The sequence below is a fragment of the Rhinolophus hipposideros genome (genome assembly GCF_964194185.1).
Source record: "Rhinolophus hipposideros genome assembly, chromosome: 2".
Classification (NCBI taxonomy): Eukaryota; Metazoa; Chordata; class Mammalia; order Chiroptera; family Rhinolophidae; genus Rhinolophus; species Rhinolophus hipposideros.
Window position 1 is genome coordinate 51,973,791 of NC_138048.1, and position 26,373 is coordinate 52,000,163.

Here is a 26,373-nt window from a genome sequence, read left to right on the forward strand (position 1 = left end):
CTTCGTGCCCTCAACCCGCATGGCGGAGCCAAGGCGCGCCACGGGGAGGCCGTGCGAGTCCGGCGGTTCCGGCGCCCGCGCTGAGTCGCGGGGGAGGGGCGGGGGACGCCCGTGTGGCGGGTGCTTCTGCCCTCAGTGAGGCGGGGCGCGCGGCGGGCGCCCCCGGGCAGGGGCGGGAGTGGTGGAGGGGCCGGGCAGTTGGTTGTGAGAGGGGCGGTGAGCGAGCTGCTCCCGGCTCAAGGCGAGGCTTGGCCTCCCCAGCAGAGACGGGGAGAAGCGGCAGCAGCGGCGGCGGCCCGTGGGCCCGCTGGTGAGGTGATGGCGGCCCCGGCCCCGGGGGCTGGAGCAGCGTCGGGTGGCGCTGGCTGTAGCGGCGGCGGCGCGGGCGCGGGCGCGGGCGCGGGCTCGGGGGCCGGGGGCCGGCTGCCCAGCCGGGTGCTGGAGTTGGTGTTCTCTTACCTGGAGCTGTCCGAGCTGCGGAGCTGCGCCCTGGTGTGCAAGCACTGGTACCGCTGCCTTCACGGCGATGAGAACAGCGAGGTGTGGCGGAGCCTGTGCGCCCGCAGCCTGGCAGAAGAGGCTCTGCGCACGGACATCCTCTGCAACCTGCCCAGCTACAAGGCCAAGGTGAGGGATCCCCCGGCCACGCCGCTGCCCCAGCCCCGCTCCTGCGCACGGCCCTCAGTGCTTCTCCAGGCGTCTGAGTCCGACGCCTCGCTTCACCATCCCGCCTTTCCTCCGCACTTGTCCACACCTTACCTCGTCTCCCGCCTCCATGAAGATCCTCTTCTCTTTGGATTGAAGTTATGCGCCTTAACTCACCCCACTTCCGTGATAGACTTTTTGAAGGTCCAGATGGTTTCCCATCCCTGGTTTCCATCACTCATTCTACTTTACACAGTCTTTCCCTTTAAACACATACCGCCCTCATTGTTGTACATTCAATACTCTAATCTTATTTTTCTCCCTGCCCTCCAAATAGGCTTTAATAGATCTTCCTGCTGCCTTAACATCGGTTTAGTTCTAAGATCTTCGCTTTCATCCTACATTCACTTCACCTTTTCCAAGCTCTGATTTATAACCACTTGTTTTTCTTTATTTTCACCCAAGTTCTTTTTAATTCCTTTTACAGTGTTTCAGGTGTATAAATGGGTGTGGTCCTAGACACCCTGCTAACTTTCAAGATAGGCTTTAATAGATACAGGCATTGCTATCACCAATGCCAACTCCCGTCGGCATTGCTTAACCGTCATAATACTGCCTTGTCTCACTATTACTGGCTACTTCCTTGCCAACTTTTTTCTAGTTCCACCTTGATGGTGTGTCTCTACTGTTCTATTTGTCATAGAATTCCGGTTTTGCTGCCTCTTTTTCTTCTAGATTCTTGTGCATATTCCTACCTTCTTCATATGCAAATAAAAATGTCTAGTAACAGGTAATGGTAGGGCTGAAAGGATTCTTCACGCAATACCAAAAAAAGGCCTCGAGCTTGAGTTCATTCGGATGGATAGCAGCTATTTAGTATAGCAGTCTTCAAGAGCTATATGAGAGAGGATAAAGTCTCACTTAGAATGTGGTAAACAAAAAAATACATTAATAACTAAAAAGGGAAAACATCCCTTTTAAATGCTAGACTACCAGTCAGAGTCAGAGTAAGAAGTAAACATTTTTCCATGTGAAATAGATGTAAAATTTATTCTTCTGTAATAAAGCACGTTTTGCTTTAATAAGTTAAGGAATATTCCCGTTAAATGATCTATCAAGTTGTTTTCCTACTAAGCGAAATAATGTTAATTTACTATGACAATATTTGTACATGGGAGATGCTCAGTGGATACTAGTTGTAATTTATATAGTAGGGTGCAAAGATTGCAGTTTTGTCCTATTTTGCCTGATACATGTATAGGCTTCATAGTTTTATTTAGTTTTTATTTCTCCATAAAGTTTATTTTTATTTTAAAGTAAGACATTTTGGTAATTTTTCTGTCATAGATATGTTCACCTGATTAAAGATTCATATGATAATATGTAATAGATAATGTGTTCATGTGAGTTAACATTCAAAGGAAGCAAAATGTCTTTTCCCCCAGCCACCCAGTTTTCCTTCTTGGGAGGCAACCTGTGTTACCTATTTCTTTCGTATCTTCTCTACCGTATTTCCCCGAAAATAAGACCTAGCCAGACAATCAGCTCTAATGCATCTTTTGGAGCAAAAATTAATATAAGACCCGGTCTTATTTTACTATAAGATCGGGTCTCATATAATATAATATAACATAACATAACATAATACCGGGTCTCATATTAATTTTTGCTCCAAAAGATGCATTAGAGCTGATTGTCCGGCTCGGTCTTATTTTCGAGGAAACACGGTAGACAGTTTAGGTTTCTTAAATTTCTAATACTTTGTCTTTCTGCTACAAGCACTACAAGTATTGTAGACTTGTACTCATAACATATTCATTCAGATGATAGAGGACTTTTCTTGAATATCTTGAGGATAAAAAGATTAATTCAAAAGAAGTCAGAAGTCTAATAAGTAAGTGCTGAGTCTAATAGAGGAGAAAAAATGTATAGAAATAACTAACACCTGGTAGAAACTTTATTAGAGACATAAAAAGAAACATATACTAGAAATTCAGTGAGGAGAGATTTACAAGTTGAGAGGAGGATTAGAGAAGGTTTGAGGTCGAGATGTATCTGAGTTGAATTTTAAAGATAGAGAGGATTTGAATATTTTGCTAAGAGGAAATATCCTGAACAAAAGCAGTACAAGAGGAAAGCCAAGACTTTCTACAGCATATACTGTATTTTTATTTTAAAATACATGAATGCCAGGAACTATGTTCAGTTTTGTAGATGGAATGAATGAAAACAAGACACAAACTCATGGATGCATTGCTTCACAATCTGGTGGGGGGTGGGGGCAGAATGGATATTAATCAAATAATTACAGTCATAAAATTCCATCTGTGCTAAGTGCTATGAAGGAGAGACACGTGGTGTTCTGAGTGTCAGTAATGGAGGATTTGACCTAGGTGTGCAGGTCAGGGAAGGCCTTTTCTGAAGAAACAATGCGTGAACTGAGACCTGAAAGATAAGAATAAATAGGCCAAAGGGTGAGAGAAGAGCCTTCCAGAGGAAACCTGATGAGTATGAGGGACAGAAAATATATCAATGTAGCTGGAACATAGAGAGTGAAGGTGAGGCAGGTTGAGATACGATGGAAGAGGTGGACTGGGGCTAAACTATAGCCATTTTGAACTAAGCAAGGGGAGTTTGGAGTGGGGATTGGTGATATGATTATTTTGCATTTTTGAGAGGTTATTTCTAACTTCAGTATGGAGAACAAGTTGGAGGGAAACCTTAGAAATATGATATGGATAGATCAATTAGGAAGTAGGTAGTGGAGCAGATGGGGAGAAATTTAGGAGAGATTTAGGACGTGAAATTTACAGGGCTTAGCAATAAATTTGAATTAGGGGTGAGGAAGAAGAAGGTGCTAAGGATGACACCTAGGTATTTGGCTTACATAATAGAGAGATGACCTGGCTGGATTTAGGAGGAATGAGTTCAGTTTCGTTAGAGGAGAATTTAAGTGTATTTGAGCTATCCAAGAGATTTCAGATAGGCATCTCTTACAGTTTGGAGCTTAGAGAAGAGGCTAAAAATATAGTTTAATTAGATTGAATCTAAGTAGTGGGAAATACGATTGTAAAGGTAAGCTGAAATGAGATAAATCATGGAGGTCCTTGAAATAACAGCCTTTAGTCTATAGTTTCGGCTTTGTTCTACAGTTGGAAACCACAGCATTTTGAGTAGAGGAGTGACAATCAGAGCTGTGTTTTAGAAAAACGAGGTTATAAGATGAATTGGAGAAGGCAGGGGTTAGTGATTGTACCAGAGGTACTTAAGATAGTGTATAAAACAAATGTATGAACAAGTGTATAGTGGAGAGAAGGAGGTGGTTGGGAGAACTACTGCAGAGAACAAATCCACATAGGGGGACAGCTAGCTTACCGAGTGAGATGAAGAAGAAGGAAGAATCAGATAAGATTTCCAGGGAGCTTGGGTAACTGAGAAAAATGGGAACAACCTTGGGATAGCATTAAACTGGAAAGTATTTGGAGTTGTCAATCTATTTAGGATTTGTCTTTTTAAAAGTTTGTGTTACTAAATAGCATCAATTATTTCCATCATACTTAGCATCTAACTAAAATTCTCTAAAGTTCAGACTTATTTCCTAAACAAGGTCTTAAAGCTGTTTGCCAAAATGTAAAATCCAGGTTGTGCATGAGACTTGGAGACAGGAACTACAGATTTTAATTAATTAATTAATTAATTAATTAGGGTGACAATTGTTAGTTTAATTACATAGATTTCAGGTGTACAATTCTGTATTACATCATCTATAAATCCCATTGTGTGATCACCACCCAGAGTCAGTTCTTCCATCACCATATATTTGATCCAGATTTTTATTTATTAATTTGTGTATTTTTCCATTTCATCTGAATTTGTCAGTATCCATCTCTAAAAGATAAGGACTCTTAACATAATCACAATATCATCTTATCTAAAATTTAAAGAAATTCACAGTAATTCCTTAATATAAAAAATGCAGTGTTCTGATTTCCATTGCCTCATAAATCAAGTGTTTATTTTTAATTTTCAATTTATTTAATCATGATCTATATAATATTCCCATGGGAAACAGTTGATATGTCTCTTTAGGCTATTTCAGTCTACACATTCACCCTCCATCTCCCCATCTCCCACCCCTGCAACTTATTTGTTGAAGAAACCAGGTGGTTTACCCTGTAAAGTTTCCCTCAATCGGGGTTTTGCAGATTTCAGTCCCATGGTGTTGAACATGCTCTTCTATCCTCTGTATATCCTATAGAGGTTTGATCGGTTTAGGTTAGATTAGATTTTTTGCAAGGTATTTTTTAACTGGAACCAAATGGTTGGGGTGTGTACAGAGTTAAGTGTTGTATGGTGCAGGCTGTGGAATTCAGGTGAGAGAAGTCAAAGAGATTGGGTAGTCTTGGTTAAGAATAGCTTCATGGAGGTGGTAAGACTGGAGCTGGTCTTAGAGGATATGTGTGGGAAGGAAACAGGTACCATACTACAGGCAAGGAGAACAACACGAAGTGAGAGAAATAGGAGGAACCACATCTGGAGGGCTTTGAAAGCCAGGCGGAAGAATTCACGGTTGATGTGATAGTCAATATGGAACTATCAAAGGTTATTGAACTGGGATGAGATGTAATAAACGTGCTGTTTTAGAAATATCTGGAAAGAATTCAGGTAGAGGGTTAAGAACTGAGTTCTGGAGAGTTTGGGGGGCAGAGGTAGGGTAGTCACCAAAAAAGGATACAGTGAAGGATCAGCACAGGGTAACAGGAAGATGTCATAGACGTTTGAGGAAGAGGTTGTCAACAGCGTCACTGACGAAGAGAATGAGGATAGAGAAAAACCAGTTGGTATTTATAAGAATTGGGGTATTAATTAAATATTTTATAATGAGGGGCTAATTGTCTTGATAGTAATCTCTTAAGTTATCTGGGCAATACTTAATATTTTGGGGACATTTTACTCCCCCTTTTAATCTTTTGTTCCAATCTTTTAGGTGCTTAAAAGTGTGTTATAAATAGGAACAGATAGGGAAAAAAATTAGGAATACTTTAGTTTTACAGCCTCCTCATGAAAACATGGGATGCATGAAACAAGAAGGGTTTGTTTGTTTTTTTATTAAATTTCTCTGCTCTGGAGTACAACAGTGAAACAGCGGTGTACTGGCTAGTAAATGAACACTTGACGAGGGGACTGGATACCTGACTTCTCTTTAGGGCTCTTGCTCTAACTAGCTGTTGACTTTTAGGTCTGTGTCCTCATCCCTGAGTTGGACTGGGTGTCATTTAAGGTCCTTCTTTCCTATGCTGAAATTGTATGATTCTGGAGTTGATTTCTCAGGTTAACTAAAGCAATGGTTCCCAGCCTTTGGCTGCTTTTGGGTGGTTTTAATAAAGTAAGGTATTAGAAAAAAAACAGAGACACCAAAAGCTTTAAATTATTAGAACATGAGAAATTGTTATTATTTGTACAGCGTAGCAATTTTCATACTGTATTTTGGAAGCTTAAAGAAAGCTGGTAATTACTGAAGGTAAACTAACCTGTTCTATCAATGGGAAGCTATTCTGAATGGCTATCTCTTTATAAATTCTAGTGGTTGAATTTAGATGCTACCTAGGGGATTATTTGATTTGTTAAAATGAGAGTGGTGCTGTCTCAGGGTGTGAGTAAGACCTAGCAGGGAGGCTGAGGCGCAAACGTAATTTGTGGCTATTCAAATTTTTCATAAACTTTAGAGCTGCTATGACTAAATTCTCTAGTTTACTTAAAATATTCTTTTGGTGACAGCATTGCCAACATGAAAAATGTACATCTCTTAACATTTTGATATAAAAATATTAAATATAAGCAAGAGTATAGAAAATAGTTTAACAAACCTCTCTATACCTATCTCCAAGCTTTACCAATGATTCATTCATGGGCAATCTAGTTTCATGTTTACCACACCAACTCTCCCACTCCACCCTGGATATTTCAAAGCAATTCCCAGATATCATTATGTCATCCATAAATATTTCAGTGTTATCTCTAAAATATAAGGATTCTTGTGTGTATCTTTTGATATCTTTAAGAAGTCTATTTGGAGAAATAATACTACGGTAGAATTTTAATCAATAATGAAATAGTTGGCAGTTATTTTAAATGTTATATCCCATTCTGAAACTTCAGTCACTTTTTGGAAATGCTTGTTTTATTATTTAAAAATATATAACTTTATTGTTTAAAAACACATAGCCTAAAGTTTGGGTACTTTTTAATATTTGAGAAAAATCAAACTTCTGTTTCTTTGGTCTGTTTTTCATCTTTTCAGGTACGTGCTTTCCAACATGCCTTCAGCACTAATGACTGCTCCAGGAATGTCTACATTAAGAAGAATGGCTTTACTTTGCATCGAAACCCCATTGCTCAGAGCACTGATGGTGCAAGGACCAAGATTGGTTTCAGTGAGGGCCGCCATGCATGGGAAGTATGGTGGGAGGGCCCTCTGGGCACGGTGGCAGTGATTGGAATTGCCACAAAACGGGCCCCCATGCAGTGCCAAGGTTATGTGGCATTGCTGGGCAGTGATGACCAGAGCTGGGGCTGGAATCTGGTGGACAATAATCTACTACATAATGGAGAAGTCAATGGCAGTTTTCCACAATGCAACAATGCACCAAAATATCAGGTGAGAAGCTAGGTATTTTATTTGATGCGGGCCTTTGTCAAATCATGTTTTAATTTGTTTTAAATTTATGAAATTTAATATAGTAATTTTGTATATCTTTTTTGGTAATTTTTAATTAAATAGTGTAACTGGTCTTTCTTTGCTACTCTGATGATAATCTTTTAGTATCTGAATATTTGTTTCCTAATACATATTTGACCTTGAGGAGTCCATCTTTGTTCTAAATCAGCGGTATCCAAACTGCAGCCCACAATCCATTTTTTATTGGCCTGCAGCAAATTCCAAAAATACATTTAGTTTACTTAAATAAACCAGGTGAGGCAATACGTACTTCACCTCAAGTGAGTGGCCCGGCTATTTGTGTATTTTACCACATGTGGCCCTTGGTGAAAAATGTTGCAAAAAGTTTGGACACTCCTGTTCTAAGTTGACGGTTGGCAAACTTTTTCTGTACAGGGCCAGATGTAAATATTTTAGGCTTTGTCGTTAATATGGTCTTGGTCATTAGTTAACTCTGTTGTTACAGCACAAAAGCAGCCATAGATTATATGAATGAGCTCTTCATTATAAAAGAATGAGCATAGCTGTGTTCCAATAAAAATAGCTGTGTTCCAATAAAACCTTCTTTATGAGCTGTAGGCCAGATTTGGCCCAGGAGCCATAGTTTGCCAACTCATGCTCTAGACTCTCATCTTTCCTATATCATAGCACACCCAAATTCTAGACATCTCAGCCCCACAAATGCACCTGTGTGCATGTACACACGTACCCTCTGCTATTTATTAATCTGTTTGTGGATTCAAAGACTCTGGCTGTGTTATTGATTTCTATAAAGACAGGCAAGTTCAGGCAAACTTCTGCATTTTAAATTCTTTTCATCTTAGCCTTACACCATACTTACTTGATTCTAGGGTCAAAATTATTTATAAGGTCTATATGATTACTATAGATTCAGCGGTCTAAAACACAATAATCTGATAAGTAACTGGAAATTTTGAGGAATTATATAGTGCATGTTTCAGATGAACATGTGGCTTAAAAACTCGAGCCTCAGTAATGACTGCAAGTCAGGCATACTAAAGTAGTAGAACTAAAAATATGCTTTCAGGTCTTTTAAATTTATTGAGACTTGTTTTATTGCCAGCATATGATCTATTTTGATTAATGTTCCATGTTTGCTTGAAAACAACATATATCCTCCTGTTCGATGAAATAGGCCTTAAATGACATTTGGGTGAATGTCATTTTACCCAACTAACTAATGAAGTTAGTTAATAGTGTTCAAGTCTTGTCTATCTTTACTAGTTTATCTTTCTACCTGTTCTATCATTTACTGAGTGGAGTATTGAAATCACCTGTACTTGCTAATTTATCTATTTCTTTTTTCAGTCTGTCAGTTTTTGCTTCAGGTGTTTTGGAGCTCTGTTATTATTAATAGGTGGATATGCATTTATAATTATTATTTCTCCCAGCCTGATTAACTCTGTTATTATGAATTGACCTTTGCCTCTAGTAATATTCCTCGTCTTGAAGTTTATTTGTCTCATTAATAAAACCACTCCAACTTTCTTATGCTTACTACTGCAAAGTACCTCTTTCCCCCATCCTTTTACTTTCAGTCTGTTTTTGTATTAAAAGTGGGTTTTCTAGACAGGATGTAATTGGATTTTGCTTTTTAGTATAATTGGGTCTTGCTTTTTAGCAAACCTGATCTTATAGTCTTTATCTTTTGATTTGAATGTTTAATCCATTTACACTTAATGTAATTGTTGGACTACTTGATATTGTCCTTGTCTCTGTGCCTCTGAAGCTACGTTTTTTTTCTTTTCTTTTTTTTTTTCCCATTGGATAATTTCTATTGCTCTATCTTCAAGTTCATAGACGCTTTCTTCTTGCCATTTCAACACTGCTATTAAGCCAGGCTAGTGAATTTTAATTATTGTGCTCTTCAGTTCTAGAATTTTCATTTGGTTCTTTTTTTATAGTTTCCATTTCTCTATTGAGATTCTCTATTTGAGTATTCATTAATCCTAGATTTTTCTTTAATTCTTTGCCCATATTTATAATAACTGCTTTGAAGACTTTGTCAATCTAACATCAAGGCCTACTTGGAATCAGTTTCTATTGACTGCCCTTCCCCCCGCCCTGTGAGTATGAGTTGTACTTTCCTGTTTCTTTTCGTATCCAGTAATTTTTAAATTGCAAATTGGACATTATAGATAATATGCAGTAATACTTGAGTGTTTTGTTCCTCTAGAAGTTGCTTTGGTGTTCTGAAGACTGTAGGTTTTCTTGTTCTAGCATGCTGTTAACGTGCGTGGACTCAAACTGTAAACTGTCTCCCCCATGGTGTGTACCAGCTAATGTCTTTGTTTAGTTTTTTTATTTGTTTGTTTGTTTGTTTTTTGGTTTCTCGCTGCTACTATTTCAGCTAGTTCCCTAGAGGTTTCCTCTATGTCTGTGTTACATAATTATCATACCAGGATTTGGGCAGAGTTTATTCTCCGATTTGGGGGCTCATCTTCTTTGTGGTTCTGTTGCTTCTAGAGTTCCTACTCTAAGTATCCAGTTACTCTGCCATCTCCACGTTTTGCCTTCTGATACCTAAAGCTAGTAAGACTTCTGCTTTCAGCTCCCTGTGCTGGGTGCATGCTGTATGCTCAGTCATAGGTGGAGCAAACTTGCAAATTTCACCAGGAGTGGTACTATCTTTTAGTTTCATCTTCTGTAAAATAGGGATAACTCCTAGGATTGATGTGAGGATCAAAAGAGATAATACAAATAAAGTACAAAATGAATACCCAACAAAATTAACTCTTCATTTCTATTTTTTGTTCACGTTTTGTTGGTGGCAGTAGTGTTGATGACGATTATAATATTCTTAGGTCCACAAAATTGGGTGTGCGTTAATCTGCACGTTGGGCAAAGGGAGGAAAACAGCAAATGTTGGTAGTTATTTGTGATAGGAAATACAATGAAGAAAAGTAACAACAATAGCAAAAGTTAGCATAATTTGGAAATATTAAACTATTATTTTTGATTGCAACAGTTAGGACTTTCTACCTTCAAGTATGTAGACACAAATTACAAAGGTAAAACATCCTTATTTCTTTGCTTACTTTTCCAAATGGGAAAATAAATGGCTATATTGTGCTTCCAGTTTAGTTTAACTACCAGTGCTGCTGTTTTTATGACAAACAGATGTTTTCAGAGCTGTGGGCCATAAAGTGACTATTTAATAAAGCCTGTTCTACTTCTTTAGAATTTTTAGTCGGATTTGTCTGTTTATGACTATATAAGTTCCACATGATATATAGAACTGCTGTATAAATTTTAAAGACTATATAAGTGTTTTATTATAATATATATGTAATATTTTATTGTATTAAAATATACACAGCAATATTTATAATTTTAACCATTTGAAGTGTATAATTCAGTGGCAATAAATACATTCACAGTGTTGTATAACCATCACCATTATCTGTACCCAAAGCTTTTAAATTATCCCCAACATAAACTCTGCTCATTAAAAAATAACTCCCGATTTCTCACTCCCCACCCCTAGCCTCTGTGCCTCTGTTCTACTTTCTGACTCTATGAATGTGAATATTCTAGGTGCCTGATACAAGTGGAATCATACAATATTTATCTTTTTGTGTCTGACATATTGCACTTAGCATAATGTTTTCAATGTACGTTCATGTTCTAGCATATATCAAAAGTGCATTTCTTTTCATGGATGAATAATATTCCTCTGTGTGTGTGTGTGTGTGTGTGTGTGTGTGTGTGTGTGTTATAGTAATTTTGGAAAGGTTATTTAGATAGCCTTTTTTGATAAAGTTATAGCTTTTAGTGGTAACCTTAAGAAAAAAAACCTTTAAACAAAGAATCTAGGGACTGTTCGACGGGAGCATTTAAATTTTCAGTATTAAATGTAGGCCCCATGTAAGTCTTAAATTAGAAAAAAACTATCAAAACAAGTTGTAATGAAATTGATATGTGTTCTTTCTTCTAGCTGCTTCTACTTGACCAGAAAACTTCTCTTCAGGTTTTTCTAGATAACTTTTAGGGTAGATATTCAAAATAATATTTTCAACTTGTTCATTTGTATCATGTTTCTTGTAGCTATGCCCTTGCTGGGCTTGCTTCTAACCTTATTTTGATATCTGTTTGCAGATAGGAGAAAGAATTCGAGTCATCTTGGACATGGAAGATAAGACTTTAGCTTTTGAACGTGGATATGAGTTCCTGGGAGTTGCCTTTAGAGGACTTCCAAAGGCCTGCTTATATCCAGCAGTTTCTGCTGTATATGGCAACACAGAAGTGACTTTGGTTTACCTTGGAAAACCTTTGGATGGATGACAGTGGCTTTCTTGGGATGAAAGACAAAGTAGAGGAGATAATCTGCTTGTGGAAATTTGAATCATGAAGTGACAGTGTCATACATGCATGCCCAAGAAACATCCTGAAAAACACAATGAAATTGTTAACTGGAGAAGCAACTCTACAGCAGAGATTATCTTAGTGTTTCCTCTTTCTACTGGGCCAGAAAATCCTCAGGGTTGCACTTGGTTGAGTGGGCAGTTGACATATGCATGTTGCAACTGATTTTGTCTCTAAGTTAGCAATGTGTTATTTCCAACTTTCAAGGTGAGATTTTAGAGATGCTGTAAAAGGGATAAGATAAGGAAATAGCAAGATTTTTAAGTAGTGTGTTTGTGAAGAAAGACTGACCCTGTTTTACAACTGCCTGTTTTTTCTCCAGACCCTTTTTTTCCAACCAGCTTGACTATTAGAAAAGTATGAAACTGGTTGGGTTTTATTTAATATTTTTAATATATTGAGAAGCATGGTCTGCTTGGACTGCACTTCTCTAACAGTGAGATGTAAAATTGTGCAGCTATTTTAAAAGTTGTATATACAATATGTGTGTAAAAACAACTATAAAAAAACAGGACAAAGGGATTGCTTTGTTCTAGTTCAGTTTCTTAAAAACCACTACATGGTACAAAAATAAAATAACATTTAGGGACAATTAGGTAACTACAACGAAGAGGATTTTGAGAGGAGATGTGTTGTATTGGCTCATTTTGTATTATATTTGGTTTACAGTTTCTATAGCTATTCTGATTAAAAAAAAAAAGACCAAAATTATTGTAAAACTCCTTTAATCTTCTGGCTAAAGATTGAGGGAAAGCAAATTTATTTCTAACCGTACATATATCAGTAATAATAATGTGCATCTCATAGTACCTGGTTTTATTTTTTGGCCTTCTGAGAAAGTGTCTCATGACAACACACAACATTGCCATTTGCTTTTATAGGCTTCACATATGAAAGCTGTTAGTCACAGACCTTAGGAAAGGAATTGATGAATGGTCCTTTTATTTTGTAACTTTATAATGCTGTAGATATTATAATTTTTTAAAATTTCATATTGTTTACATCATGCAACAATCTAAGCCTCAGACTCTTCATTGGGGTTATCAAAATGTTTACTCACTCACCTGGAACAGTGCCAACCTGAACCCAGGTTAAGAATGTTCTTAATCTCAGTATATGTAATTGCCCCCATGGGACTTGAAATAGAACACCTTGTGCTGAAAACTTCAGGTTGGCAATATTTTGAAGGTTTCATTGTAGAAGAGCTTAACATTAATTCCTATTCTGAATTTTTGACTAATCTGATTTCACTAATACACTTTCGAATTAATAATCCAACATACATGAGCTGAGATTTTCTTTTGTTAGAAGAGAAACAAACATCATCTTTCTGTATGAAAGTATAAATTGTATGGTGTCAGATACATCTTTGTGATAAGAATTGACTAAGGCAGGTGGAATCTTTGTACTTTTTAGGTTATTGCTGTATGTATATTTTGTCTTAAATCTAATAAAATTAGGGACAGCGAGAAGCTGGCTGGGGTTCTAGGACTGCTCCTTGAGAGTTAAGATTATCAATACTCCTATGAAGCAGGAGATTTGAATCATGAACAAAGATTTATTTTTGCCACCTGACAGGTTTATAAATATTTATTGTGTATTTAGTATGTTGCTTAAAGGTGAAATCTGTTAAAAATTCTTTTTGATACCCATGTCAAGAAGAAACTCCTGGAAACCATACTTAATAGTACTGAGTGAAATTATATGTTACATGTATTAGAGAATATAGCTGCTACAGAAATTGATTTTTCTTGGTGTGGAATGACTTGGTGTGGAATTTGGCAAAGTTTAAAATTAAAGAGAACTGGATTAGGGTGAAGACTGAGCTGGTTAGAAAACTATAAAGCCCTTTAAGTACTTGTTTCTTTTTTCAAATTGTGGTATAGCCAATTCCAAGAGCTTTCGCCAAGAGTTTTGTTTAAAACTTCCATTTTGTCTTGTCAGTAGATTTTCATTTTGTAACGAAGTTTTGAAGGTGCTGAATGGAAAACAAAAACACATGGTTATTGCATATGAAACCTGAAATCAAATAATTGCCTAAATGTTTAAGATTTGAATTTCCTACTTGCCCATTTCAAATTGTATAAAATTGGTGGTTCATATTTAGCATCAGGGAAATGAAGAGCCTTCATTTATAACCTGACAAATGAATTTGTTACTGGAAATGAATAGTAGCTCTACAGAATATTGAAGCAAATTTCTACAATGTTCAAGGAAGTGGAATCTCTTTTTCACTGATGGAATCTCTTTTTCAGAGAGCATTTAGGTAGAAGACAGTTGTACCTGAAGATTGAGGATAAGTCATCTAAACCAGTAGTTAACCATAGCTGTACTTTAGAGTCATGTGCGTTTTTTAAAATATTGATACTTGGGTCCTACACCTAAGATTCTGATATTGGCCTGGGATGTGACATAACCATAAACATTTTTTAAAATTTCCTAGATGATTTTCAGTACGCTGCCACCGTTGTGTTCAAAATTCACTTTAAGTTTTCTCATCTGCAAAATTAATAAAGTATCCTTGCTCCCTCCCTTCACTACCTCACAAGAATATTGAGGGTAGAGAAAATAACAGGAAAGTGCTTGTGTGATGGATAAAAAGTGCTACTGAAAGGCAAAGTAGTTTTGTATTTCAACTGAAACTTTGAGCAGGAAAAATGTGTAATTGAATTTGCTTTTTTGACTTGAGAAACTGGGAGCATTCTCTGGTTCTTAACGTTAGTGAAGCATGCAGATGTGTAAGCAAACATTACTATTACTCTCACTCATACTATGGTATTCTGTCATATTTGAGATAGGCTGTTCTGATCATCTGGTTTTACATAGGAAAGAAGAAATATTAGGCTTAACGTCTGTAATGGTCAATGGCTCATAATTCATTAAAACATTTCATACAAAGAGTCCTGTCGTTTTAATATATATCATTTCATAGTTGCCATCATTGTTTTCATTATCTGACTTTTGAATGTTAAGCCATTTGTTTTATCACCTTCATTTTTATTCATGTAAATTTAGGTTTAGACTTGAGAAAGCACCTAAATAAAGCAAGTAGGTTTTGCCCAGTTGAATATTTAAGTCATGGCTCAATGATTAGGTATCTTTTGCCTTTTAGATATGATTTGACCGGGGAAAGAGTTTAGAAAGTAACAGCCCTAAAACCATATACTAGGTATTATAATTAACTTTTAATTTAAGTCCCCAAACTGCTATTCATATAAACTGTAATATTAATATTTTTTATTTAAAAAAATCAGCAGTTTGATGAGACAGAAACTTAAGGAGATTTAAAGATGAACATTGAGAAGATGACTCTCTAGACATCAAGGCCACCACGTTGGGAGCTCTTTGAAGCCTTCCTTGAAGGAACAGTCCATACCCAACCCAAATACTATCCTCACAAAGCATTCCTCAGTTTCTCTAGCTGAATGTAATCCCGCCTTCCTTGAAATTTTCCTATTTTTATATTTTATCTGTACTTAAAACATGCTGTATTACTTTATACCACCTATAAATTTATTTATAGATTATTTCTTGGTATCTTTTCTCCCCTGAACATCTTAGGACAGGATCTCTGATGAACTTATCTTTATGTCTAAATCATCTCAACCCAATAAGCAGGTGCTCACATATTTGCTGAATGAACAGAGAAAGAGCTATGTAGGAAGACAAAAGCTCCTCTAAAGTTACAGACTACAGTAACAAGATGAGAAAGATTCTGTATCCTGTTTAAGTGAAGCACAAAGGAAAGGAATGCAAATCTGAGGCCAACAAGGAAATGACTGTGAATGCATTTTAGCCATTCCCCTTTATTCTTAGATATTGGTAAACTCTGATTTTTAGGTCTTGGTGTAGATTTCATATTTGTTTGGAATTAAAATTAGAATTCTGTATTTTAATTTTTGGAAATTCTTATGTTTTGCTTTAGTTTCTTAATAAAAAGTTAAACATTAACCACCTGTGATGGCTTACATTTAAAATGAGGACCTTTTTTTATACGTAGCTCAGAAAGAAAAACGGGTATCTTAGTAGTCGAATGTAATGGAATTTACCTACAAATGCCATGGCTTTTAATACTGGAATCCACATTTACCAAGTTTAGAATGGAACATGGACAGGGAATAGTAATTCACTAGGATCCTGTTCCGCTGTTGCTTCCACCCCCAGATAAGAGTTGTTTGATAATGCAATCATTTGCCCAGAGTAGTAAGAGACTGACGTGGCTGAACAAATGGCTCCTGTGATCCAAAACCTTAAAGAGGGCATGAGTTGGTTATGTTGCTAAAAGTTGCTTGATGCATTAATATGTTAAAATTTATACAAAAGGTTTTAATTTTCTAAAAGAAAAGTAGGTGTACAATTTCTCTATCTTTAGTGGGAAGAAATACCAGGGACAGCTTTACCAGTTTGTTGTCCTCATTTCTTTTTTGGATCCTCCCCTGAACCATTTGCTTTTTATTTAATGTATTCATTAAAATGTTTAGAGCAACATGTTCTCTACTTTTCAGAATATGGTTTGTTAATAGAAGCAGTCTCGGGATTTAAGATTGTCATTATATATATATATATATATATATATATATATATATATATATATATATATATATATATTAGGCTGGTATATAAGATTTCATAATGAGTGACTCAAGAAGTAAAAATCATTTAGGAAGTTTTCCTTAGATCATTCTGTTGATGGTCCTTAATTTCTGTTTCTTTTTAAACAAGAAAACATTTAAGAAAAAGATTAGGCAAGTCCAGTCCTGTCTATCCTATGGTATGTTAATTAGTAAGTCATACTGTATTTCTGCTCCCTTTCTTCCTTTACAAACAAAATGGAGGATGAAATTGAGTAATGATTTTGAGGTCCCATCTCCCTGGAGAAAGACTCCCTGAAATAATTTATTAAAATGCTGATATCCAAAGCTAGATTTAATAGAGGGATATTGTAATGGTATGAATAGCCCAGATATCTTTGTTTATTTTAATGTACCGAACTTCTTCACATTATCCAGCCAGTGTTTAAAAGGTCTTTTACTCATCAATGCCCCTTTAGTGGTGACGTTTGCCTTTAAAGGAAAGAATGTTTAAGGTTGGAATGAGAGGAGTCAATGACTTCTCTCCCCCTTCAACAAGCCAAAGAATGAAATAGTTCATGACCAAATAGCCCGGATCAGTAAAGAGCATGGATGGACGGCTACTTGCTGACAGGCGCGCTGGTGATGGAGACTGGCTACATTGAGTTTTGGGGAGCAGCCAAACGCATCCACTTTTTCCAAGCACAGTTTAGAGGAACACTGAATTTCAGCACCTATGGGGCCATAACGAAACAGTTTCGTTAACTCCCGACGCTACTCTGGATTTTAGGTGTCCGTGGCTGAGCTATAGCTTCTGAAAGTGTCAGGATCTCCCTGCTCACCCAGCTGCTAGTCACCCACCTGGTAGTTTAGAAAGAAAAATCAGAGAAGATAATTCATAATCCATTAAATATTTTTTTGCACCTATACGTACAAGGCTTTTGCCAGGTCCTAAGGATGCAGAGAGAGAAAAACAAAAAATGGTATGTGCTAAAGTCGTTCACAAGCTAATGAGAGCAAATGTGGAAATAGACTACCATGACACAGTGGAATAATTGCTTTAATGGAGTCATGTATGAGGTCCAGTGTGGCATAGAGACGGAGTATTTAATCTGGAGTGATATTTAAGATGACTCTTAGAAGATGAAGAGGAGTGGATGAGGATGGATCTGCTACTCCAGGCAGATAGGATAGTGTGTGTGATGATGTGTATGAATGGAAACGGTGCATCCTGGAAAAGTGGTGGGAGAGGATATGGAACAGAGGGAGTGGGGCTACATCATGTGTCATGCAAAGGAGTTTGCGTTTCATCGTTTTTTATGGGGAAGCCGTTCAAATCTTTTTTAGAGGGGGCATGGCGTGATCCATGTAGTTTCCACGATTACTCCAGTTGTCCAAGGCAGTAATAGAAAGACGGGGATGAGTCAGGAGATCGAGGCAGGGAATGATGGAGGTCTAGGCCCTAAACTAAGGTGACTGTAAGGATGCAGAGGAAAATGGAAGAGATATTCAGGAAGATAAATGGACACGATTTGTATATAGAAGATGAGGCACTTTTTTGGTGTGTACATTTGGGAGAATAATGGTACTCTTTTTTAGTAGAGGAAATTGAAAAGGAGGAACGGATTGGAGTAGGAGGTGATAAGTTCAGTTTTGAACATGCTGAATCTGAGGTAGGAATAATTCAAAAGAGTGTTGGAACTAAGTCAGGAGTTAAGGAAGGAGGCAGCCAACAGGCCACTTAACAGCCGAGTGGCAGCTGCTGATGCGTTACTTTTCTCATTTGCTCTACTCGCTCCACTAGATTGCACAGCCCAGTGGGCAGAGTGAGAGGAGGGTATGCCTGGTGTACACTGAAAGGACACCTAACAGTCCCTCTAAGTGGTGATTCTACCAAGTAAAGGCTGGTGGGCTTTTAGTTCTTTGTTTTAACTCATGCCCTACACCTCTGAGTAACAACCCTAGCACTTCAAATTTTTCATGTGCCTCTTTAAAAATTTTCTGGGGAGCTCAGTAATTTCCTATCGTTTTGATTTTAAGGCAAGGACACTGGAGTGGTAGTTCAAGAGTCAGACATTCTGAGTCCTGGTGGTGCTGCTAGTATGACATGATCCCTGAGCAGTCGTCCCTTCTAAGGCCGTTTCCTGATCTGCTTAAAGGAGGAGGTTGACCCAGCCCAATGGTTCTAATTTTGGGATGCCCACTAGAATCACTTGGGAAGTTTTAAAGTTTTCAAACAGATTTATTGAGATGTATAATTGACATACAGTAAGCAACACATATTTAAAGCACACAATTTGATAAGTTTTGACATTCATATACATCCATCACCATCAAGACAATATATATATATGGGAAGCTTTTACAATATATGCGTGGGATGCTCAGCAAATTAAATTAAATGGGATAAGGGGATGAACTCAGGTGTAAATATATACACACACACACACACACACACATACACATATATGAATAACACACACATATATATACACACATTCATTCCCAGGTAATTCTCCCCTGAACTAGGAGAGCACCATTCAGGACTGACTTTTAAGGAGCCTGAAAGTGGAGGCAAAATCTGTTTCGTGACTAGGAGAATATATGTAGAAAAAACCCCACTAGCCATAGATCAAGAGCAAGTCAATGGCAGAGCCAGAGCTAGTTCCTATGACATCTAATATCTCCTCTGTTGGTCTTTCTAAATCCCTTAGTGAGCTAAATTCCTGCAGTCATTTAAAAGAAGTGTCCTTATTGGGATTCTTTCAGGGAGCACTGGATTTGGTATCTTTCCTGAGTCAGGAAGGCATTGAAATTTGAGTGTTAAACCAAACCCGAGAAGCTGCATCTGTGGCTTGCCACATTGTAGAACCAAGCTTTTTACCTCTTTGAATAAAAAAGGATAGAATCATTAAAAATTGCTGCAGGAAAAAAAGTAATAAAATCACATGTCGAAGTCCTATAACACCCAGTTCCTCAGAATGTGACCTTGCTTAGAAATACGGTCATTGTATTTACTTAAGGTCATACTGGAGTAGGATGAGCCTTAAATCCAAGGTGACTGGTGTCTTTATAGAAAGGGGATATTTGGACCCAGACATGCACCCAGGGAGAATGCCACGTGAAGATGAAGGCAGAGATTGGGGGTGATGCAGCAGAAGACAGGGAATGCCAAAGGTTGCCAGCAAACCGGTAGAGGCTAGGGAAGAGGCATGGGACAGATTCCTCCCTCATAGCTCTCCAAAGGACCCAACCCTCCCCACTCTTTGGTCTTGGACTTCTGGCCTCCAGAACAGGGAGACGATAGATTTCTGTTGGTTAAACCACACACTGTATAATATTTTGCTATGGCAGCCCTAGGAAACTAATATACTTGGTAAGTTTTCTGTCTACCAGTTCTATGTCTATCTGAAGGCAACTTCAATACTGTATTTCGTTGTTCACTGGAACAAGGGGGAAGGCCAGAAACTATTTTGGGGTGTTAGAGATTTTTGGAAGGCTTTTTGTCAGGTTGCATTTGTAACCCAGTGTTTGTAAAGTACATGGTATAGTAAATAAGGGAAAGGCATTGATTCTGGAGTTAAGACTGCCTGGAATCAAACCCCACTTCTACTACTTACAGCTCTGTAACTTTGGAGAAGTGATTTCTCTGTGCCTCAGTTATTTTATCTGGAAAATAAAAGGACTGGGGAGAACAGTGCTAACTTTTCAACCAAGTAAAATGTTCCTGCTTTTCACAGGGTGAAATTTAGAGCTATAGGTTTTGAGGTGGAAAAGGAGATCTTGTAGGAAGATGGAGCCAAGTCCACAGCTTACGGCCTGCTGTGTGGGGGACTTACCCCACTGCGTGACATTCCCCCCAGCAGGCTCTGGTGCTTATTGAGGCTGCCTTTTGGGTGTGCCACTTGTGGGACTAATTAGGTGGTGGTGTGCTGTGGTCTGAAGCCAACCTCCAAATATGTTGGTTCTGGAACCTCTTGGGAGGGGCTCTGATGCAGTCCCAGGTCATCCACTTCCTGTGACTGACCGAGGATTACCTGGTAGGAGGTTGTGAGGACACAGTCCCAGAGAGCAGTTTCCAGGCTCTCGGCTTCACGTGGAAAGGTGCTGGCTTGGGTAGTAGATGGCCATCAGCTGTAATCAGATGGCCATCTGCTGTGGCTGGGTGGCCATCAGTTGTTACCAGTTAGCTGATTCCTGCGTCTCCAACCCAGCCGCCAGCAAGAACCCAGCCGCCAGCGAGAACCCAGCCGCCAGTGGTATGACTCCCTTATCTATGGCTCCGTTGTTCCTTTTTGGCCTCACCATGTTCTGCGTTCTTGTGCGGGGAGCGGGACGAGAGTCCCTGCGTGACAGAGCTACCGAGTGATCCTCAGTTGGTTGCTGCCTGTGTTCGATCTGGAGGCACATGAGAGAGGCCACACGGTGAACCAAGGATGGCTGCCACCAGTATCGGGTCTGGGCTAGCTCCACAAAAAGCCAGGACACACTGAGGCCTGCTGTTGGTTGCTGGCTCTTGGTAATGTTCAGCCGCTGTAAAGCCTTGTGCAGTAAAGAGCTGCGTGTGGCAGGGTCTCAGTGGGTCACTAGGGTGGAGCAAGCAGAGCTCACCTGACCAATTCAAAGTCAGATTTGGCCTGTGGGGGCGGTCTCAACACAGGAAAGATGGCGCCTATCTGCTGACTGCACGGTAGAAGAACCCCACACAGGGAAAGCAGCAACTATCTTTCAGCCCACCCCCTGAAGCCACACACTTCAGTCTGCCCCTCCACCCCCCACATGTCTCTGAGGCCCCCTGAGTCACCATCCCAAGGTGAGTGCCTGCGAGTGAGTGAGTCTGTGCATGGGTCCTTTAAGAGGACGTCTGGGTTTCCCGCAGCCTTTTTTCCCACCCAGATGGTCAGAATCCCCACTGTTTTTCACAGTCAGATGTTGTAGGGCTCCTCTTCCCAGCACCAGTACTCTGGGCTGGGAAGGCTGGTCTGGGGCTTGGATCCCTTGCTCTTCCATGGGGAACCTCTGTGGCCGAGATAGCCCTCCCAATTTTCATCTGCCACAGCGGTTTGGGGCCGGCCCATTTTGCATCTCTGCCCCTCCTACCAGTCTCGATGTGTCTTCTTTATATCCTAAGTTATAAAACTTCTGTTCAGTTGGACTTCAGATGGTTCTCCAAGTTGATTGTTCTATAATTTAGTTGTAATTTGGATGTGTTCACAGGAAAAGACAAGCACAGCATGTATCTACGCTACTATTTTGGATCTCTTGATGTGTGCTTAATATTTCTGAGCACCTACTATGTGCTTTACCTACATTATTTCATTTATTTATCACATTGCAATGGTACATGTTTTATAGGAGAGAAAACTGAGGCTCACAGAGGACATGTGATTTGTTAAAATCACACAGATTTAAGTTTCAGAGTCTAGATTTGAACTCAGATCTCTGGCTCAAAGGCCTGGTTGCTTTCCACTCAAGGGAGAAGCAGACATGTCAACGGATAGATATCCTATAATAAGATAAGTGTTCTTGAAGAGGCAGACACGAGTGGTGGTGGGGTGATTGATTTGCTTGGAGAGTCACTAGAGACACTGACAGTTGTTTTATTCATCAGGACTGGGGAGTCAATGGGAATGACACATGTCCCTGCCTTCAAGGCGCATCAGGGTCTGGGCCAGCTCTTCTCAGCTTCCCTTCTCACCTCTATAAACTGTTCTCTCTTAGCCTGCCTATTACTTATGATTAGTCATAACTGCACAGCCCCTGACCTATATCTGAGTTGCCAGATAAAATACAGGATGCCCAATGAAATGTGAATTTCAGATGAATAATTTTTTTAGTATAAGTATGCCCCAATGTTGCATGAGACATACCTTTGTTGAAGAATTAGTCATTGTTTATCTGAAATTCAAACTCCATTGGTTGTCCTATATTTTTATTTGCTAAATCTGGCAACTCTAAAACCTAGCCAGAGGCCTCTTGCCTTACCCTTCTGAACCCTTGGTTTTTCCATTTAGCATCCTGATATCTGCCTGGTTCTGGGCTCCTGGTCCGACCCAAGCTCTCCTCATCTGCTGCTGTACATGCTCCAGCATGAGAGCTGGGTCTACTCCTGCTGCAGAGAAATGCTGTCACATTATCTTGCTTTGCTTCCTCTGAGAGTATCTCGCTGGCACCACACTGGCAGGCTGGCACTGTAGGCAGAGCCTGAAGGTAGAAATTGGCAGAATTTCATCTCAAAGGAAATGGCCCAAGAGGGGAAAATGATAAAACAGCAATAATCTGTGGCCTAAACTCAAAGCACAGATTGTTATAAATAACCTTCACTTTGCAGTCTGGAAGAAGCAGACATTTTTAGTCATTTGATCCTTCCTCAGTTAGGGTTCCTGGTCCCTGTTTCTCCTCTCTGTTGTTCTGATACTTACTGAGAGCCTACCTTGAGCACCACACGATCAGGAAGGCCAAGATGAATAAAACTTTGTCCTGAAGGATCTCATGGCTCCGCAAGGAAGTCAAGACCTGTCTAAATAGCTGTAACAAATGGTAAAAATTATAACACCTGAGGGTTATAATAACACCAGAGGAAGAAGAGGGCGTACCTGGGTGCGGGAGGGTTCAATGCAAACAGCTTCATGGAGGAAATGTTTTTTGCACAGACCCTCAAAGGATAAATATTATTTAAACATCTCTCAATTTGCTAAATAACAAATTGCCAAACACTAATTCATTGATAGCAATTTCATCAATTTGTCAAATGATAAATGACAAATTTAGTTCACTAAAACCTTGTTTCTTTTAACTATTTATAGAATTTATAGCAACTGTTTTTACCAAGACTTCCAAATATTCAGTTTACTATTATTTTTTTAAATCTCAGGTGATGTTCATGTCCCAAGTGGCAAAAATATTAAAAGGTTGATTCCTCTCTTCCTCCCAATTTTAAATCCATCTTGGGGCCTCTGTGGGCTTCTGTGACTCCCCTGACTCGATTTTCAGTTATCCTGTTGTGCAGACACAAGCCTGAAACTTTCTCTGTCTCGCGACTATTCCTTTGTAATTTTGACATTTTAAAACATAAACAGAAAAGCAAAGAGAATAACAACAAACACCCGTGTGCCCACTGTTCAATGTTAACAAATTTTAACATTTTGCCATATTTGCTTCAGATCATTTTTTTCCCCAGAAACAAAATATTATAGATATAGCTGAAGCCCCTATATAGCCTTGCCTGTGATTTGATTCCTTTCCTTTCTCTTCTTCTCCAGAATTATTTTCATGTTTATTTTTAAAATTTTTCTATTTATGCATGATTCATTAAAAAGTTCAGCATTATTTTGCATATATACAAATTACACATAAACCATAATACTGTTTATGTCCTTCTGTAATATTATGTCCTTATGATTTATCCATATTTAAACATAGAGCTGTTAATTCATTTTAAATTACTGCACAGTATTACATTTTACAAATATACTACAATCTGTTCTTCTGTTGATGACCATTTAAATTATTTCCAATTTTTTTTATTATAAACAAACCTGGAATGCATTCTGTACATATAGTCTCTCTAGAATATATTATTAAAAATGACATTCTTGGATTATAGGTTATGCTCATCATCATCTTTGTTAGGAATTGCCTAATTGATTGTGAAAATAGTTGGACCAATTTACTCTGACCAGCAATATTTCTGTTTATCAAGCAAGGGGCAAGGGCAAACCCCACAGATAAAATATGGTACAGGCATGTCTCAATCTGTCGGTGTAAGGGGAAGCATGTGGTGTCCCAGATTCTGACCTTTCATGGGGAAGTGTACTGAGGCCAGGCACAGCTGGACACACCATGTATTGCATACAGGAGAGGAATTACAAATTTCCTGTTGCCTCACACATTCATAAGGAGCATGGAAGAATCAGGATCACTGAATGAAGTTAGCTTTGCAATTAAGGTTTCAGCCTTCTTGGCATTAGAAATGTGTTAGAAACAGCCTGGTAATTGAGATAATTTATAAAGCAGAGGCTTTACAACCCTCCCTGAAGAGCCGGCTCATTGCTAAGCTATCTGAAAGAGGCTTACAATGCGCCATCCAATTGACAAACAGGTTTAACTTCTACATTACACTGCTGACCATGAACCTTCTGACTCAGGGCAGATATTAGTTGACAACATTGTGACAAGTTTGCATCATGGGCTATGAAAGGCATCAAAGGTATTTTGGGACTTTTTGTCCATACTGTAATACAAAGGGAGAAAGCGTGCTCAAAAATTTTTAAATATAGGTCTTTAATCTATCTAGAATTTATTTTGTTATGGAGAAAGTAGAAATTTCATTATTTAAAAATACGATTAACATGTTATTGTGGTCCTCTTTATTAAATAGTCTATCCTATCGTCCATTGATTTGCAATTTCTTCTCTGTCACTTACCAAGTTTCCACATATACATGGGTCAGTTTCTGGGCTCCCTGTTCTATTCCTTTGGTCTATTTCTCTACACATAGGCTTACACCATGCACTCTTAATTATCCTTGCTTTAAAATCAGTCTTCATTTTTGAAAGAGCAACTCTCTCAGTGTTGTGATTTTAAAAAATTATTTTGGTTATTTTTTGCCCTTGCTCTGCCATGTGAATTTTCGACCTAGCTTCTCACATTACCTGAAAGTTCTGTTGTGAATTGTATTAAAAATAGAAAATATAAATCAATACACATATTGAATTAATAGATTTGGGAAGAACTGATATCTTTAAAGTGTATTCTCATCTGTGATGACAGTATATCACACCATCCTTTATATCTTTCAATATTATCTTTGATGGTACAATAATTAGATAGGATTCCTCACTTGGGTTTGGAACAAATAAAGGAGTAGTACCTGGGAGGCTAAAATATTCCTTTACTGCTAACAGAGATCAGATTAGAGGATGTGGCTTTAGGTTAGATAGCCAAGTACTTGATAGAGCAAGCCAACAAATATTAGCAAGCATTCAAAAGATTTATACAATCTAATAAAGATAGCTATATATAGGACACTGTCAGCACTTTGCTCCTCAAGAAGAAGAAAAACAAAACTGAGCTCAGCATGCCCAGATTATTCTTCCTAAGTTTATTAACTAATGTCACTCTGCCCTCCAAGGAGCAGAATGAGTAAAGGGGCAGAAACTGAGAGTATCACACCAGTAGAGCTCCTTTCAAATGGATGAAAATCTTACAAGTAGGAAAGAAGTCTTTCCTTACAGGTTCGTTTTTTAAATTAAGAATGGAATTTGTTTGCAATTACATTTTTTCATTGGTTATTGTGAGTATATAGGAATTCTACTGATTTATTTATGATGACCTGATTTTCAGGAACTTTAGACCAATCTGATGAGAGATGAGATAGGTACTGTTATTATTCCTCTTTTAGATGAAAAACTGAGGCAATGGAGAATTTAAGTAACTTCATTCCTTTTTATGGCTGTGTAATATATTCCATTGAGTATATATAACACATTTGTTTATCCATTCATCAGTAGGTAAACATTTGGGTTTCCACTTTTTGGCTATTATGAATAATGCTGCTCTGAACATTTTTATTCGTGTTTTTATATGAACACACATCTGAACACATGCTTTCAATTTCCTTGGGTGACATTTCCTAGGAGTAGAATTCCTGGATAATTTGATAACTATTTAAAAATTTTTGAGGAATGGCTAAACTGTTTTCCATAGTGGCTATACCATTTTACATTCCTCCCAGCGGTGTATGAAGATTTCAATTTCTCTATATCCTCGCCAAAACTTGTTTGTTTGTTTTTTAATACTAGCCATCCTAATGGGTGTGAAGTGGTATCTTGTGGGTTTTTGGGGGTTTTGTTGTTTTTTTGTCCCACCACCTTGTCTTTCCCTCAGGTTGTCTCTACCCATCCTCTCCTCCAGGACAACATTATGTCTTAAAAGAACAAAGGAGTTCATTCAAAGGGAAGCATGCCTGACTGTCCTCAGTGGAATTCAGGGATGTGACACGCCTGGCTCATAGCTGTAGTCCTGCACTTGTCACGCCCAATAAAAATGTTC

At 38.4% G+C, this 26,373-nt stretch overlaps 1 protein-coding gene across 1 annotated transcript; it reads left to right on the plus strand.

Moving 5' to 3' along the window:
• The first annotated feature begins 106 nt into the window (after positions 1 to 106).
• Positions 107 to 14,642, plus strand: FBXO45 (F-box protein 45). Its single transcript, XM_081066826.1, has 3 exons — positions 107 to 627; positions 6,947 to 7,303; positions 11,483 to 14,642. Exons 1-3 carry the CDS (start codon positions 319 to 321, stop codon positions 11,666 to 11,668), a joined length of 852 nt encoding a protein of 283 aa, XP_080922952.1. The 5' UTR covers positions 107 to 318; the 3' UTR covers positions 11,669 to 14,642.
• Positions 14,643 to 26,373: the final 11,731 nt, after the last annotated feature.